At 34.7% G+C, this 19,196-nt stretch overlaps 1 protein-coding gene across 1 annotated transcript in view; it reads right to left on the bottom strand.

The window, feature by feature from the left end:
* Nucleotides 1–999: 999 nt before the first annotated feature.
* The window catches only part of HSD17B4 (hydroxysteroid 17-beta dehydrogenase 4), an 89,041-nt gene continuing 70,844 nt past the window's right edge, over nucleotides 1,000–19,196 (bottom strand). The window contains exons 18-24 of the mRNA XM_009208940.1: nucleotides 18,286–18,355; nucleotides 17,563–17,669; nucleotides 16,377–16,463; nucleotides 13,579–13,665; nucleotides 11,877–12,015; nucleotides 6,784–6,911; nucleotides 1,000–1,429 (exon numbers count right to left, since the gene is read on the bottom strand). Coding sequence (XP_009207204.1) covers nucleotides 1,340–1,429; nucleotides 6,784–6,911; nucleotides 11,877–12,015; nucleotides 13,579–13,665; nucleotides 16,377–16,463; nucleotides 17,563–17,669; nucleotides 18,286–18,355 — 708 coding nt within the window. The 3' untranslated portion in view covers nucleotides 1,000–1,339. The remainder of the gene's footprint in view (nucleotides 1,430–6,783; nucleotides 6,912–11,876; nucleotides 12,016–13,578; nucleotides 13,666–16,376; nucleotides 16,464–17,562; nucleotides 17,670–18,285; nucleotides 18,356–19,196) is intronic.

The following is a 19,196-nucleotide window of genomic DNA, read 5'->3' as shown; positions in this document are numbered from 1 at the left end:
AGAACACATGGACACATGGTGGGGAACAACTCACACTGGGGCCTGTTGTGGGGGTGAAGGTGGAAGGAGGGAGCACATCAGGAAGAACAGCTAATGGATGCTGGGCTTAATATGTAGGTGATGGTATGAGCTGTGCAGCAAACCACCATGTCACATGTTTACCTGTGTAACAAACCAGCACATCCTGCACATGTACCCCTGAACTTAAGTTTTAAGGGAAAAAAAACAAAAAAAAAAGACATATTCCCCCAACTGCTGGGCAAGCCAACTCCAGGAGTTGCTCTGCCACTTTGATCAAGGTCATGGCCCCACTGCAGGGCAGGTCATAAGCAATGACTAGCTGCCTCAGGACAATTCTGAATGGCCATCCCAGCTTCAGAGCTACCCAAAAGATCAGTCCAGGCCTTATGGTAACTGTAACCACAGCCTAATGTCTCCGTCCGCCCAGCTCTGCTTCCTTTGCTTCTCCTGGCAGGTACGGCTCCTAAAAGCATCTCCCAAATCAACTTCCTGCACATGAATCTCCATCTCAAAGTCGGCTCTCTGGGAAACTCAGCCCGTACTAGCCACCCACACATATTCTCCTCAGCTGTGTTACATGATTGAAATTTATTCCATCCCTGACCTTAGCATCCCACTTGCTGCTGGTCACCTCTGCAGCCAACTTATCCAAAGAGCATCTCCCAGCACACTTCATCAGAGCTAAATGCTGAGGAAAACAGTGACGTGGCAGTACTTGCTAGTGACCATCTTTTTGATTTGAGACTGCTGATTATTCAAGAAAGCTGTACTTCGTAGATTTATAAACATTATATGTTGTAAAGAATTTCCAGCAAAGGGGAGGGGAGAAGAAAGAAAACTATTTGGGAGCACAAAGACTTTTCTCTTGCTTTAAAACAGAATACTATCAGAACAAAGTGTGAAAAATGAGTGCATATATGGAAATTCACATAAAAACTGGGGTATCAATAAATAAAAAAATAGAAAATCACAAAAAAACAAAGGTATCAAAGGCTTTTATTGATTTAATTTTCCTTTCAACTTATCAATGCTATCGCAAATTCTAAGGAAATTGGACTTAGGTGAAATTTTTTTATTGTGAAGATACAGATCTAAGAACAGGAGGATAATTATGTGCTAGCTTATATATAGTTCCTTGTAAAAATAATGATACATGAAAAATTAGTAGAAAATGAAAATCTGCAGTTATCTGATGTCTGAAAATGTTAAGCAATTTCCCCTGCATCTTAGCTCTAATCACTTTTGCAGAACAATCAAGCATATTTGCGTGAAGAGAGTATTTAATTATCCCATTTTTATTAATAGTGTAGTGTGCCCTTCAGAGCTTGGCATAGTCTTTAAGAATCATCTGAAGTTTCTGGCTCAGCATGATGTTCCCTCTGGCCTTCAGTCTGCCACTAAAGAATGCCTGCAAGGAGAGGAGGGAAAAAGAGTGCCAACTGTTACCATGTTATAGTTTATTTCTTTTTTTTTAAGATCATTATTCAGGCCAAATACAATTGAGTTAATAATTCTGGACAACAAAGGCAACTTTTATTTAGCAATGACAATTTAATAACTATAGATAGCACATACTCTTTAGATATCTAAAAAAGAAAAAATGACTCCTGTGTATTTTAGAAAACTATACAATAATTTATGTGAACTCACGGATCTGGGAGTTCTGTTTCAACCTACGTTTCCGGCTTTACTTTAGGTTCTTACATGTGAATTTGAGACCATATTAATAAAAGGCTACACTGTATTTCTAATAAAAATATTCAATTCAGAACTTTTAAAAGGAGATTTAAAATATTTACTACAGTTTCATGAACTAGAAAGCCACGAAATGACAAATTAGAGAATATAACACAATGGTAACAGATCACGGCTGTAGCATCAGAATGCCTGAGTTAAATTCCAGGCTCTGCCCCTTAATAGCAAGGTGAACTTGAGAAAATGCTTAGATATGTGGCCTCTCTGAGCATCAATCTCCTCATCCATAAAACGCATAACAACAGTACGTAAATAACACAACTCTATTGTGTGCGTTAAATAAAATAATGTGTACAGTGCGTAGTTTAGTTTGACGTAATAAGAGAGTATTAATTCATGATTATTTCCAAGCAAAAGCTTGTGTGTTAAAAAACGAAGGGTTCCTGTAGCAGTTCTGTATCTAAACTGATAGAGAAACTGGTGCAAGTTCCTTAAGTTCTCCTTCAGTGCAAATTCCCTATCAGTAAAATAAAAATAATCAATCATAGTTTTTATAGCTTACATAAAATATGAAGTGAAAAAGCCTCTAGATTTCCAGCTAAATGGAAAAAATAGAGTGATACCTATATACACTTAGCATTACAAAGCAACTCCACAAATATAATCTCACTTAAGAATCACAGCTGTCAACTTGAAGTGGGCACATCAGCAGTTCTTACCCCGGTTGACAGATGAGAAACTGAATTTCAGAGAGCTTATTAAATAACCTGCTCAAGTCTACAGAGCCAGCAAGAAGTAGAGCCAGGGCTTAAACTCAGGTGTTCTTTGCTCAGCAATGCTTGTTAACAACACTTGTTAACTAGCACCACTCAGTCTCAGAAGCAAACCCTCGTGAACTGGAGAAAAGGCAACAACTTTTTATTCCAGAAATAGTAAGAGAGAGCTCATTCAGTCACAATGAAATGCATTCAAACAGGAGACCAGAATTTCAAAACTACGATTTCTTTCACTATGCAGTTACAAAAAACAAACAAACAAAACCATGGTCTGCAACTCGTGCAGGGAAGGAGTCAGTACTTAGGCCTGCCTGCTACGTACTAAACTCTGAAAGAGATTTACAACCTAAAACAAGAATACCTAATTACTTGAAGTAAAAATAACAATTTTGAACATTTTTGAGCAGAAGAATTTTGTACATAAATCTTTCCTCCTATCTATTTTCTTATTTCTTAAAGCTCTTAACGATACGTCCATATTGCCAGTTTCCAAACTCTGCACTGCCATGCACCGGACATCACAGCAAACTCTCTCAGGGGCACTTTGGAATACTGTTAATTTGGAAGGAAAATACAGTCATACTGGTTGAACACAAAAAACTAATTGTTTTGAACTACTTCATAAATGAAACTGTCAGGTATATGGTTTGGCCTAGGAATGCAATGCAAAAAGTAGTAGACTATAAACTGCCATCAAGGAAGAAGGTCTGGAAGCACTGTGCTTTCCAGAAAGGCTATACCAACTATTGATTAATTGATTTACACAGGGTCTTGCTCTGTCACCCAGGCTACAGCTGAATGATCATGCTCACTGCAGCCTAAACCTCCTGGGCTCAAGTGATCCTCCCACCTCAGACTCTCAAGTAGCTGGGACCACAGGTGTGTGCCACCACACCAGGCTAATTTTTTTTTTTTTTTTTTGGTAGAGACAAGATCTCACTGTGTTGCCCAGGCTCAAACTCCTGGAGTCAAGCAATCCTCCTGCCTTGGCCTCCCAAAGTGCTGGAACTACAGGCACCAGACATTGTGCCTGGCCTATACCAATTTTATATTCCTTCCAGCTGCATGTAAATTATCTTATCCTAACCTTAAAAATGCTATTTTCTTACACTTTGAAAACATGAGGCAAAAATAACATGCTTTAATTTGTATTTTTGGATACTGGCAAAAATTTTTTTTCTTTTGTAAGTTAGTCATTTCTATTTATTTCATTAATTACTGTTCCATACCTTTTGTCCACTTTTTCTTTTTATTATTATTATACTTTAAGTTCTATGGTATGTGTGCACAATATGCAGGTTTGTTACATATGTATACATGTGCCATGTTGGTGTGCTGCACCCATTAACTCGTCATTTACATTAGGTATATCTCCTAATGCTGTCCCTCCCCCCTCCCTATACCCCAAGACAGGCCCTGGTGTGTGATGTTCCCTTTCCTGTGTCCATATGTTCTCATTGTTCAATTCTCACCTATGAATGAGAACATGCAGTGTTTGGTTTTCTGTCCTTGAATAGTTTGCTCAGAATGATGGTTTCTAGCTGCATCCATGTCCCTACAAAGGACATAAACTCATCCTTTTTATGGCTGCATAGTATTCCATGGTGTATATGTGCCACATTTTCTTAATCCAGTCTATCATTGATGGACTTTTGTCCACTTTTTCTATTGAGATTGTAGTGCTTTCCAGAATTTTTGGAATTATACTATGTATCATCATTTTATTTTTTTCCCTCGATTTATGGAAATATACTATAGAGTTTGACATGCAGAAGTTTCTAATTTCTATATAGCCTAAACTACTGATATTGAGCTTTCATTCCTTACTTCTATATTTTCTTTAATCTACCTGAGTATTAACTGAATGTCTACAGTATACTAGGCAATATTCTAGGCTAGGCTGAATATCTGTCCCTGTTCTCACAGAGCTAACATTAAACTAGGGGAGTCAAAAAGTAAAATGTAAACAAATAATTAAAGCCTATTATAAATGCAGTGAAGGAGAAAACAGGTTGTTATAAGAATGTAACAGGAAGAAACTACTTTGGATGAAATGAAGCCAGCCATGCAAACAGCTAGGGGGAGAAATTCCAGAAAGGCAAATGCATAGACATTGAAGGAGTAAAAGCTGATGGGAAGGAACTGAGGAAGGACAAAGTAACAACAAAATAACTAGAATTAGCATTATAGGTGACGAGGCAAGTGGCATGGGATAAAGCCGGAAAAAGGAGCAAGGGAAAGAAACATCATATACGACACGGTAACAGCTAGTTTGGATTTTATACACGTGCAAAAGGGAATCTTGGAGATTTTTATCAAGTGGGATGATAAATATGAACCAGTAATTAATGAAAGTAGTAGAAATGACTAACATAAATAATCTAATCTGATTTACATTTTTAAAGGATTACTCTGGCTCCTGGGTGGAGAACAACAGACTGAATGAGAGAGACAAGACTGGAGGAGGTAAGACAGGTGAGAGATGACAGAGGCTGGTATCACGGTGATATCTCTAGAGAGGAAAAGATGAATTCAAGATACAATACATTTTCGAGAAGGATCAGACAGAACTAAGGATGAAAAGGATACAGAAGGGCAGAAGGAATCTAAGATAATTTTTACATTTCTGGGCTTATTAATTTGGGTAAATAGATGATGGTGCCACTCATGAAGAAGGAAGAGACTGGGGGAAAAAAATAAATCACAAGTTCTATTTTGGTCATGGAAAGTTTGACATGCCAGTAAGTTTCCCATCTGAGTGGTCAAGTAGAGGGGTGGTTCTATCACTATGGAGCTCAGAGACGACCAAATGGAGCCAAGTTCCTCGCCTGCAGGCCTTTGTACTAGTTGTGTTTCCTTAGCCTGATGACTCATTCTGATACTCTGTTCAAGTCTCTATCAGGCATTTCAGGTACCTTAGAAAACTCCCAGAAGGTATTTTAAACAATCCAATTTAAAATAGTTCCCCTGTCCTGTCACAGTCCAACTCAAGGGTTGGCAAACAACAGCTGGAGAACCAGATCTAGTCGGCTGTGTGTTTCTGTAAAGTTTTATTGTAACACAGTCACACTCCATTGTTTACATATTCTGCATGGCTACTTGAAGGCTACAATGGCAAAGCTGAAGAGCTGCAACAGAGACCATCTTGCCCACAAAGCCTGAAATATTTACTACGTAACCCTTTATAGAAAAAGTTTGCCAGTCATTGCTTTAACACTGTACTCAGCCTTATTTTTCCCTAACTTGAAATTTTATTTCTTTTGCATTAGTACACTAAAAGGAAGCTCCATACAGTAGGGTTTTGTCTTAATTCAGCCGATACCTAGAACCTGAATCAGAGTAGGTACTAAATAAATTCCTGGAAAGAAATTAACAGAGGGTTCACTGCATTGCAAAGCACTATACTAAGCTCTTCATACATATTATTGGGGTTAGTTCTTATAACAAGCCTTTGTAAACATTGTAATTATTAAACTCATTTTACAAATAAGAAAATTAAGGCTCTGGATGTCAGAACCAAGATTCAAATTTAGATTTTATCTGATGCCAAAGACTACTTTTTACTTACTATACTACTTTATAATTCCTTTTAGTCTTTCTATACAAGAAAGTCATATATTTCCTCATTTATTCCAATTACTCCTATGTGAAAGCTATTCTTAAATAACTGCACTCAGCCATTTGTTTGAACTGCTTCATTCTAATAATCAATAAGTTAGTTCCCTTGGGATTTCTAGCTACATAATCACAAATGAAAAATAACAAATTTTTCTCCTCCATTCTAATTGCCACATCAATTACTTTAATTTTGTATATTTGTGGATTGGCCAAAAGTTTCAGAATAATATTAACTAAATAATGGTCACAGAAGGCACTCTTGATTTAATTATGATTTTCCACTGAAATGCCTGTAAGATTCACCCTAAGTAAGACATTGGCTATTATGTTAAAATACCATTCTAGTTCCAATATTCAATGATTTCTTAATCTTATATATTGGGAATGTATAATTTTATGTAATATCTACTAATCTATGGTTTTTCACCTTTGAACACATAACAGAACATATTAAAAAATATAGATGTGGATTCAGTCTTAAAAAGTGTCAGCTGAAACTCCATTAAAAAAGAAGTATATGACCTGTCAACCAGAATATCAGTAGCAACTATGTCATCTTCAGAGTTGTAAGAAACCTGGCTTATTAATCAGAATTTGGGAGTCAGCTTAAAAACTGCAATTGTCAAAGAGGAAACAATAAAACAATGAATAAATGAACATTTGAGAACATTACCTTCTGAGGGTCAAGCTTGCCTAGGACCACCTCCATGAAATCTTCATCTGAAAGTATGATTGTTGTATCAGCAGCACCTTTTGCAGGGCCTTGGTACACTTTTCCAGAACCACTCTTCAGGTCAATAGCTGGGGAAAATAGGAAGAAACCAATGTGTATCTTTTTCTCTCCACAAAATGAGGGTAAAATGAACCAAGTAAAATGCAGACATTTCTGTAGTTTCCACATTAATGTGGCACTTATTCTACACTTATTCTCTTGATTATACATTATCTGTCATTTAGAAAAAAGCAAAATATAGAAATACAAGAATACAGAAATTCAAGGTAACGAAGTGGAACTTCCAGTTCTGTAGTGGCTCAAGTCATGGTCTGCAACCACCACCATCACCTTTGGTTTATAGACACTTATAAGATCACAGCTAAACTTATTGCAGAAGTGAAGAAATAGACTGTATTCATTTTCTCTTAGTGGCAGAATTCATTATAGGCAACTTATTGTTGATTTTTTAGCTCTGTATTTATGTAATAACTAAGCTTCGGAAAGCATCCATAACAATTTCAGTCACACTTTACAGAATTCAGTGAGGGAGGGGTGAGGTAACAGACGAGAATATGGCATCTGAAAACTCGGAGACCCCTGAGGATCCTGTTAGGATGTATACTTTACAAATCACAAAGGGCTACTACAAGAGAAAGAAGGAAGTGTTTTTGTTTATGCCACCTTCCCTTAATATTAGAAGGTCTTTGCTAGCATAAACATTGTTTTGTCTTTGTATCCCCTATACTTTCTTGAAGAGAAAATACTTAGGAGTTATTTGTTAAATGGAAAAGTACATGAAAGAAGGATGTGTAACCTCCCCAAAAAATATATATATAATATATATTAATAGTAACAAACACAAAGAAAAAAAAACTCAGGTTAAAAATTAAGATTTTAAAAAAATCACACCAAGAGCATACTAGTTTTGTGTTATTTCTGCCAAAAGTTCATAAACTAAAACTAATCATGAAAAAAGCATCAACTAAAAACAAACCAAGAAGCATGCTATAAAGTAATTGGTCTCCAGTCTTCAAATATCTCAAAATCAGGAAAAGCAAAGACTGAGGAACTCATCCAGATTAAAGCAGACTAGAGACCTAAGAACCAAATGTAATGTATAATCTCAGATTGGACCCTGATCAATTCTTTTTCTTTCTTCATTTTAATAACAAATAATAAGTATTATTGTTTTGCAATAAAGGACATTATTGGGACAACTGTTGAAATATTAACCAGATCTGTAGATTAGCTAATATACTGCATCAATGTTAATCTCCTGATATTGATCTTTGTTGTGTGAATAGATGAGAGAATGTCTTTGTTCTTAAAAAATGCCAGTAGAATAGTCTCTTAGGCATAAAAGGACATCATGTCTGCAAGTTACTCTTAAATGCTTCAGAAGAAAAAAACACATATGACAGAAAAAAATAGTAAAGAAGATGGGATACAAATTTTAACAATTTGAGGAAACTGGATGAAAGACAAAAGTTCTCTACTATTTTTGCAACTTTTCTATAATTCTGAAATTGTTTCAAACAAAAAAATTACAAAATGATGTTATTAAGAAGAATAACACATAGAAGATGGAAAGTCAAAATTGTTTTAAATGATTTTTTTGCATTTGTGTGTACTTTTGAAGATAAATGTACATGAGCATGCAGTCAGGAGCTGCTGCTGGTAAGAGAAGCAGCAGCCACTCTTGCTTTGGGAATAGTGACCCCTGAGGCAGATACGCCTCCAACAGGCCCCCATTCCTAACTGGAAAGCGTATTTCTTTTCAATGAAAATCTTTCAAGACTTTTCTATAAATGCATGAGACATTCATTTCAATCCAAATCCAATGTTTGGAACCAACACCCTTGAGATTTATTTCATATCCAAGTTGAGAATCCTAAGCGGCAATCTGGTTTGACTGCTAGAAGATGAGCACCAACCCAGGAGCTCAGAGGTTTTAATGATCACATGATATCCTCAAGAATTAATTATTCTGGTATCGAAAGAATGCCCATTCCCAAACCTCTGTAAATTCTTACATATCGTGGCAAATGTCTAAAATTCAAAATAGATAACCTCTAAGAGTCAAAGAACATCCTCATCCAGTCACATCGTCATACAGTATACATACAGTACATAATGGAGGCTTGGATTTTGTCTAGATATGCAGACTTTACACAATTAATTATAGTACATATCTTTTAAAACTCGGCTCATTTTATTATTTAACAAATAATATTCAAACAAAAATCCATAGTATTTGTACCATCTTGCTATCTAAATGTAAATTCCTCTTATGTTCCTATAATGGAAATGATTACAAACATGTGAAAGGAAACCAAATTTAAATTCAGGAGGAAAACCACCAAACTGCTCAAAGCCAACCAGCTTAAATGTATCATCCTTAAGAAAACAAAACAGATTTTGCTCAGCAACATTGTATTCAGCACATGGAAATAAATCTTTGTAAAAAGTTTCAGTAATATTATTTTACAGGTATTGGATACATTCAAACAATAGATTTCTATTTGAAAGTATAGGATTGTCTGTGCCTAGAATACCAATAAATTGCATATTTAAAACCTGTGGGCCAAATTCTAGGACATTCATTTTGTTTACAGACAAATGGAGATTTTAGAACCATTATTCCATAAAATGAACAGGAACAGCAGGACCAACAAACATTTTCCTTCCATTTTCTTCCCACGTCATGAAGCAAGGTGGTGCATGAAGTTAACGTTCTTCGTTCCAACTACTAATTCCTCAAATATGCTTTCCAACTCTCTGCCTCCAGCTATGAAGTTACTCCTAAATTCCAGACCCACAGTCTGCACAATCTAGTCCAGGTACAGTGTGGGTACCACAATTTATCTTCTTCTCTCCCAAACCTTCCTCCTCTACCTGTTTCATACTTCTAGTAATGCAGCCAATATCCTCAAGCACACAGGCTCAAAACCACAGCATTAGTTTTGACTCTTTCTCATTCCTCTTGTTTTTTAGACATAATCAGTAGCTAAGTTAGCCAATTCAATCTTAGCAATAGTTCTATATAGGCCCTCTCCTCTTCATTATTACCATTTCCTTAATTGAGGTCTTCCTTCCTTTCACTCTGCAGTGCAACAACCTTTGTTTCCTCAACTCCAGTATTTCAGCTTTCCTGACACACTGCCTCTAAATAATTATTCCTATGGATTTAAAAAAAAAAAAGGCATCCTGTCTATTCATATTTGTGGTCTCCACCTAGCAGAGAACTTGGCATATAAATACTCAAATGTTCGTTGAATGAACCAATCCTCCCATTCTCTGAAAGCAGAGACCACCCTTTTCCATGTCTCTTAACACTTGTGTTCTACAAGAATTATTTATATACATGTACAGGTCCACAATTCCTTATCTGAATGAACTGCTTCAGGCTGATGTGTTTTGGAATTTGGAATCAGATTTTAGGAAGGAAATATAATACATAAAACATGTACTCCATATTACAAATGGCCCCCAACAGTGCAACAATCTATAAACAAGTATATTACTTCTATACTTGTCTAACTCACACTAGGTGAGTTAAAGACAATCAATAGCATCATGTAAGTTCAAGTCAGGCTTCACCACCAGTGAATCATGAGAAAAAAACTGTTCATTTTTAGAGCTTTCTGGTTTCTGGAGTTTCAGATAAGAGTACCTATGTTTTAATTTTCAGGAGCAGACTATTCTGTAGGCCACATAAATCCTCTGATTCTTTATCTTCCTTATGCCTTTATGTCATCTTTCATTTTCTCTGAATTTTTACTGTTGCTTAGAACAATAAAATAGGATTCAAAGGGTTTACTACAACAACTCCTGGCTGGGTTTAGAAATTAATAGCAATAAATACTATAAAATACGTTAGTTACTTATGAAATATCTCACTGGAATCATATTATACTTACATATTTCACTCATACTATATAAAAAATAAACATCACTCGCCATACAATAAATGCATTATTTTAATAAAAGGTAAAGCATCAGTTTCAGAACCTTTTTTTAAAAGGCAGCCATACTATTTTCTAAAACTATGCTTTCTACATGGCTTTTAACACTCATTCAACAAATACAGAGTCAGGCTAGTTATTACGTGTTATTGACCATACTAGAAGCTAGACATAAACAAACTGCAGCCATTTCTCAGGGTTAAGTCCAAAGTCAAATGAGAGAAAACATACAATTATAAATGACCATAATACAGTAAGATAACTGTGACAAGCAACAGACTCTGTTGAAAGGGAATTTAGGAACTTAGTCTTCTACCTCCTATCCTTTTTCATCTTTTCAACCTAATTGAAGAATCTCTAGAAAAATAAAGGTAAGGTCAGAATATTCTATAAATAAAAGTTTGTGCCATGATTAAGGATGTGAGTTACACGGCAGATGCCAAAGATCTGAGAGAATATTTTTTCTTTATTCTTTTTATCCTCTAATTTCTCTTTCTTCACAAAATGGTACCAGGGTCCCCTTGGACCTCCACAACAGTGAAAAGAAATATGATTGCTTTCTCTCTGCAGCAAGATGTCTTATATTGGGTGCATGGCACTCTAATAGATAATTTCCCTAGACTAGATAAACAAACACCTTTGACTACAATCTGTATATATCTAGAAAATAGTGATTTTATATTGATAATTAAGATAATCCAAATTATTGTTTTGGTATGAAGAAAATAACTTTATAACTGTCAAACATCATGACTTAAAAATACTTCATTTTGACTTGATGAATTTGGTAAAGATGCACATAGCCAAGATGACTGTTTAAACTACTTTCAAGGGTTATAATGAAATCTTAAAACAGATATTTTCATTTCAATTGATTCTCTACATCACACACACACACACACACACACACACACACACACACACACACACCCCTTTGGACATTCCCAAACCTATTCATTCCCACGGGAAAAGAAAAAAAACTTACCTAAAAAGGTAAGATTTACCTACCTTCAAAGGTCTTTGTTAAAAAGATACTTTTTATTTACTAAGAATTAAGAATATTATAAAATCAGGGCTATAACTTACTCCACTTAGCCCCAATATTTCCGCCTTTGGTTATATGCCACTCAAATACAGCATTTACTTTCTTCACCACCTCAGGCCCAACATCCTTTAGGCGGCGTCCTATTTCCTCAAATACGAGCGTACTCTGAAGCTTCCCACCCTAACAACAACAAAAAAATTAACTTTAAAAGTTCTGTAAAAATTACTCAAGGAGAAAAGTGATTATAAAATATATGTGCAAAAAAAATGACTTTTTAAAACTCTGTACATAAGTCAGTTTTCTTCATACAATGTCTTTCATACTTTATATTGGATTTTACTTTTATTAGAATTCAGAAATAATATTTTAAAAGAAAAATAGGAACTGGACAACCTATGTTTAGCTAACTTCAGAAAGATCCTGATCAAATTAATCAACTTCTGTGGTCTCATTTTTTTATTTATAAAATGGGACTAAATTACATGAAGTCTGAATTTCTTTATGGCTGTAACCTTCTTAAGTTTTGGGGGGGTTTTTGGTTTGTTTTCTTTTTTTTTTTTTTTTTTTGAGACAGACTCATTGCCCAGGCTAGAGTGCAGTAGCGTAATCTCAGCTCACTGCAACCTCTACCTCCAAGGTTCAAGTGATTCTCCTGCCTCAGCTTCTTGAGTAACTGGGATTACAGGAGCCAGCCACCAAGCCTGGCTAATTTTTATATTTTCAGTAGAGACGGAGTTTCACCATGTTGGCCAGGCTGGTCTTTAACTCCTGACCACAGGTGATCTAACCACTTCAGCCACCCAAAGGGCTGGGATTACAGACATGAGGCACTGAGCCCGGTCTAAATTTTTTTTGTTTTTCTTAGCCTATTCTTAAGGAATTTTCATTTTCAGTCAGTTATGTGGTTTATAACAGACAATTAAAGATCATGGGGATCAAAACCTCAACATTACAAAGCTAATATTTCAGAAATAAGCATTTTTATCAAAAGTCTCAGCATGCTAATAAAGAATACAATGTTTTAATAAATTACACACACTATTGGTTTATATATTTGCATACAAAGCTTTATATAAATCTTTAAATCAAGAAAAAGGTACAGGATATTCAACTTTTTAATCTATTTTTCTCCAAAATGCTGTTTGCTTAAGATTCTGATTAAACAACTGATTTATATACTCTAAAACTAGAAAATTACGTTCTCTTGAAAGATATCACAGGCCGGGCGCGGTGGCTCAAGCCTGTAATCCCAGCACTTTGGGAGGCCGAGACGGGTGGATCACAAGGTCATGAGATCGAGACCATCCTGGCTAACACGGTGAAACCCCGTCTCTACTATAAAATACAAAAAACTAGCCGGGCGAGGTGGCGGGCGCCTGTAGTCCCAGCTACTGGGGAGGCTGAGGCAGGAGAATGGCGTGAACCCGGGAGGCGGAGCTTGTAGTGAGCTGAGATCCAGCCACTGCACTCCAGCCTGGGCGACAGAGCGAGACTCCGTCTCAAAAAAAACAAAAAAACAAAAGAAAGATATCCCAGTATTCTGCAAAACAAGTTTTTTAAAGTTTATAAATTGCCAGAGTATTCCTTCTATTCCAAGTGGTTTTGAAATTAATGTCTTTCACTTCAAGAATTTAATAGTTTCATGGTTGTTAATTTTCTAAAGTAGCCTAACCATTCTTAAAGTCACCTTAACTGAAATTTCTAAATGAGGAAGTGGCTTGGATACTAATCTTTATAACCTACCTCAGAGGGTGTCTTAGCTGAAGTATCAGATGTTGGTGCAAGGTCCACATATGCATTTGAAATGACAATGTCTCCAGTTTCTTGGACCTCAGGAGGAGAAGAAAAAAAAAAAAAGATTTATTCTGATTACAATGGAAGTGTAATTTCACTGTGAAACAGTACAAATTCTAAAATTTATATTTTTTCCTCATATGAAAAAGAATATAATAATCCAGATAAAATAAAAGGCTGATAAAGTAAATGTCAAGATGAATAAACACAAAGGCTTTCTGATTTCATACAACTGTTACTAACCCTGGCTTTATAATCAACTGGAGCCCTTAGAAAAAAAAAAACCTTGTGAGGTCCCATCCCCCAAAATTCCAATGTAAATACACTGATAGAGACTGGGCCTTGGTATTTCGGGCATTTTTTTAGGGGGAAGTGGGGATCAGGGGATGAACTCTTATAAATAGAATTCAGTCCATGCTGAATCCTTATAAATAGTAAAAGGCATAGCACAATAGTCACATGAGGCAGTGGTACTCAGAGTACATTTGTTCTGCTAATATAGAAAAAAATTGGCTAGGAATAAACCATAATAGTGTTTTTTAAGTAGTAATTCCAGGTCTTATTTCAAGAGGAAGTGTACACAGCATAAGTTAAATGCCTAAATAGGCTTTTATCAAAATGGTCATTAAAGGAATTCAAATTCTGATTCCTAGTCCCTCATTTCAAATTATTCCAATGGCTATTCTTTCATAAAAATTGTGGTATTGCTACAAATGTATAGGATAAGTTTCTAAAGTTTAAGGTAGCATTTATTAAAACTTTGATTTTTAACAATCAAGAAGATCATTCTCTTGACTACATCTCATCATATTTTGGAGGAAAAAAGACCTTTCAAGTAATTTGTTCTCTTTACTTCAAATTACATACATTGAAAAGCATGGAAAGAGATAATTAATTCACAAAATGCACTTTAGTAAATTACTTTATTGTTAACAAGTCAAACAAATCATTTTAAAACACTGGTTTAAAATGTTTCTTATATCTTAAGAATAGAAAGGAAAGGAGGAATGGAAGAAGGGAGGGAGAAAGTGAGAAAAGGAGGAAGGGAGAGAAGGAGTCCTAAAACTAATAGAAAAAGAATATCTATAATCACTGAAGAAAAATATAGCAAATATGCTGAAAAGATAAAACAGCATGCTTAGGATTTAACAAAATGGCAAGAATACTTTATATTTAGACATTTAATCATTTCTCAGCCCTTCAAGTTTGTACCCATAAAATTATTTACATACTATTCATCACCAGAATTGCAGGAAAATAAAAATCTGTAATATAGGCATGGTCCTTAACACTTTTAGAGTTCATAATCTCAATCAAAAAGCAAAACTTACTCATACAAAACAAATTAGAAAATGTGAGGGCTCCAAAATATGTGGCACAGATATTAGCTGCAAAGGCTTACAGAGAACACTAATTTGAGTGTATGTATGGGTAGGAAAGTGGGGAATAGTAAGAGACTGTCTCTAAGAGCAAAGTGGAGCTTGAATTTAAGCCTAAAGGACAGGAAGAATTTGAAAAGTAAAATAAACAATATGTACAGATTAAGCAGGAAAATGATACTGCAACCAACAGAAAGGAATTAGGAGTAAGGCAACCATGTAAGAAGAATTTTGCAGAGTTATCTATTTGTGAAAGAAAACATGATACAAAAAAGATATTTGGGGCCTGGAATCAAAGCTTTGAAGCCATGCTGATCTGGTTTCTATCCCAGCTCAACCACTTGCTGTGTGACCATGAGCAAGTTATTTAGGACACCTAGATTAGATCTTCTTAGGAACCTAGATTTTCTTATATTTACATGCAGATTTATTATGCATATTAAAGAAAATACTATTGCCAGTTTATAGGTTCTCAATAAATGAAAGCTAATACCATTATCATTGGAGTTGTTTAATATGCTCTATATAGCATGAAATGATCAAGCCAAAAAGTATTACCCTGGTCAACTGTGTTAACAAAAACTGTCTTTCAATAACTTGCAAATAAAACAATGATTGCATGTCCTTTTAGGATTTTACTGGAGCATTGCTAACAGCCTCACCCCAAAATAACCTCACTCTATAGGGAGGTACACCTTTATTTGGCTTGTCACTTACTATTTGCTAGGCCCAGACTCTGTGATGTACTTGTTAATTTGTGGATTTTTGTGTAATCATGCATACGATTTCTGTCCACAGAAAAATCATAAAGGGTAAGATTTTATTGTTCTGCAGGATATTAGCTAATTTTGTCTCTAACTCTGCAAAATTATTTTAGAATGACTTTCCTATTGGACCATATAAACATGTTGTTCTAACTGTCTTTTGAACATATTTTATCATATTGCAAGATCCTTCATTAATGAGTCAAAGATTTCTGTCGTGTTTTCACTGTCTGTCTGAGTCATGCCTTTAAATTTTTTAAGATGATATTTTGACAATGACTTGATTGACTAGTTGAGCCAAAAAGACATGGTTGGTTGGGTTTTCAGAATATCTGGGCCACTGCTACACAGATAGGTACCAATTTAGTTGAAAATAAAAGAGAAAATAAAACACAAGGTGCAAAACACTTTTTTTCTTTTTTAAAAAAGTGTTGCTTGATAAATAAAAACTTTGAAAATCCCAGACAAGATGTATCTTATTTTTAATTAAAAGTTACAAAAAGAAATTTTCTATCCATAGTACTAACCAAAAAAAAAAAAAAAAATGATAAGATGGAACACAAAGACAAAGCATGTGAGAAGGGTGGCAAAGCAAAATTCATACCTTGGTTTGAAAATGAATTCTGTTTCCTTCCTTCCACATCTCAGTTTGTAGAGTTTGTCCTGGATATACTGGTTTTGCAAAACGAGCCTTTAAAAAAGAGTTGTGGGGTTAAAAATGTTTTAAAAGGAAACTCTTTTACTTGTAGGAGAAAAAAATTGGAAAGCAAATTAGAGAGCACAAAAGAAAAAACAACTCGAGGTTTAAAGATATTTAAATTCATAAAAGACCGAAATATAATATGAAAAAAATAGTAAAATAAAGATGTAACTAGCATAAGTAAGCCGATTCTTTATCTTTCAAAGTATGGAATCAAAAAATAGTGTTTTTTATCTTGACAAATCAAGAAATAAAACCATAATCATATTAGGTAAAGTTATATAGGTACCTCAGAACAACTTAAATAGTTAAAAGTGGTACAAATTAAGTCTGAGGAATGAGGCCTGGGGTGAGTATATAGGGCAAAATAATTCCACTTTTTATTTCATAATTGTCTGTATTATTTTCTCTGTGTATATATTACTGGATAATAAAAAATAGTTGTAATAAAACGAAAAGCATGAGAGTAATCAGTGCTAACAAAGGCAATGCACTGCTGCATGGAGAATAAATTAAAAGCTTTCGGAGCTATTTGACAATGCCTTAAACTTTTTTAAGCATACATCTTTTGGCTTAAACTTACACAAAAATAATGTGGGCATGGATATTTTGTTACTTATAATGGATAAAAATTTGAAATCAACTAAAAAGTACAGAGTTAAAACAACAAACAGTCATTATATTGCTGTAGATGTATGTTTATTGGACTTAATCAGCCACTTAACATTTTTAATTAAATTAAGGAAAATGATAAAACAGTTTAAAAAAAAAGCAAACCTTGAGTTTTCAAGGCATATGTACTGATACATATATATATATATATATATATACACACATATGCACCTAATTAATTTATAAAGCAACCCAGTTGATGTTAAAATTGCAACTGTGCATCCTTCCTGGTGCATGTGCAACAGAGCTATTTATAGCTACAAAAAGAAAGTGTGCTGATTGCCAGGTCAATGAAATAATAAAAATGTACATTGCCGTAGTACAGTATCTATTTTAAGTTAAATCAGTAAAACCCCTTTTCTTCTCTAAAGATAGAAAAAGGAAGTAATATTCAAATTATATAATAATATACATTTACCTTAATTGCCTTGAATCTTGACACATCATTATCTGCAAACTGCTGTAAAATACGCCTGGCAGAAAATCCAAATGTACATAATCCATGTAATATGGGCTTGTCAAAACCTAGGAAAGAGAGAACACTGAGTTAGATATACATTCCTTTAAAGTTTAAAAATCAAGTATAGTTAATTCAGGACTTTAAAAATGTCTTTAGACTGCAGTAGCATGAATTATACCATCTATTTTAAGAAACACAGTAGATATTTTTTAAAGAGTATTTCCTGGGAGGAAATTATAAAATAAAGAAAGAAAAAACAAAAACAAAAACAAAAAAACAGGAAAAGAATGTGAGAGATCTGGAAACACAATTGTTTTGTTTAGTTTTAGTTGTAACCATGAAATCATCCAGGGTCCTCTCAATATCCACATAGGTAGATGATCCTTCCCTACCTTTCAGTTCCTTGCTTTCTCTCAAACGACTTCATGACACCCACCCTCATGGTCCTATCCTAGACCTCGCACTAGCAGGAACTTCCATCCACCATAATCTGAATTTCAAGTGCACTATTTTCTGAACACATTTCCTACCTTTCCATATCCTTTGCATAAATGTAATAAATAACATTTTTAAAATGTTACTCAAACTACCAGTCATAAGTAGTAGTGTCTTTACATTATTTAGCTAATTAAATATCGAATAGCTAATATTTTTCATTGATACATATTATCGGCAGCTCACCTGCTAGACTAGCAAAGTTAGGATCAATGTGTAAGGGATTCCAGTCTCCACTGAGGCGATACAAAGCAGCCTGTGAAGAAAGCATAAACATAACTAGAACTCAGTGTTTTGTTAAAATATATTAGATGAAAAATAGGAAACATGGCTGGTTATTGGTATAAACACTGTATCATACTGTACCTGAGGCTCTGATTTTAAAAATAATTATTTGTAACAATAAAGATTACATATAATGAAATGTTTTTGTAACACTTGCCACTAAAATCAGTGGGAGGGAAAAAAATGTAGAAAGGGAAGCCAAGAATTATATATGGGTAAAACACTGTTACTACTGCCTAAGGAGACATTCACAAAAAGAAGTCAATCAGTCTACTCCCATTTATACACAGATAAGGTAAATGTTTATAGTCTGTTCTAAGCAAGCAAAATTTATGCCAACTTTCTTACTAGGGTGTTTTAAATTGAAGCTTCTAAGACCATATCAGACATAGAAACATCAAAGACTTCTCACTAACTTTCATGCTGCTGGTACACTAAATCCTGAACATTAGCTCATCCTGCAAGAAAACTGACTGAACTGATAGCTTGCTATTATGATAAAAGTTCTGCTCAGTCCAGATATCCACATCACTGGTTTACTTAGATAAGGTAGGATTAGCAGTGTGGCCTGGATAACAATAGGGAAAAAGTCACCATACTTTCTGGCATTTAAATGGTACATTCTTCCAAGTTATAAAGCACTTACCAGCACTGAAAGGAAGAAATTCACCAAACAGCTAATAGTAAGTGTATTTAATGTATCTGTAAACTTGACCCTTCTAGGTCAGCCTCAAGACTTCTTCCCTTTCTCATTAATTGCTGTGTTGTTTTCCAAAGACTACTGAAATGTTGTGTAAAGACTAGCCATATAT

Source organism: Papio anubis, chromosome 5, assembly GCF_008728515.1.
Source record: "Papio anubis isolate 15944 chromosome 5, Panubis1.0, whole genome shotgun sequence".
Classification (NCBI taxonomy): Eukaryota; Metazoa; Chordata; class Mammalia; order Primates; family Cercopithecidae; genus Papio; species Papio anubis.
This window is presented reverse-complemented; position numbering and strand designations above follow the sequence as displayed.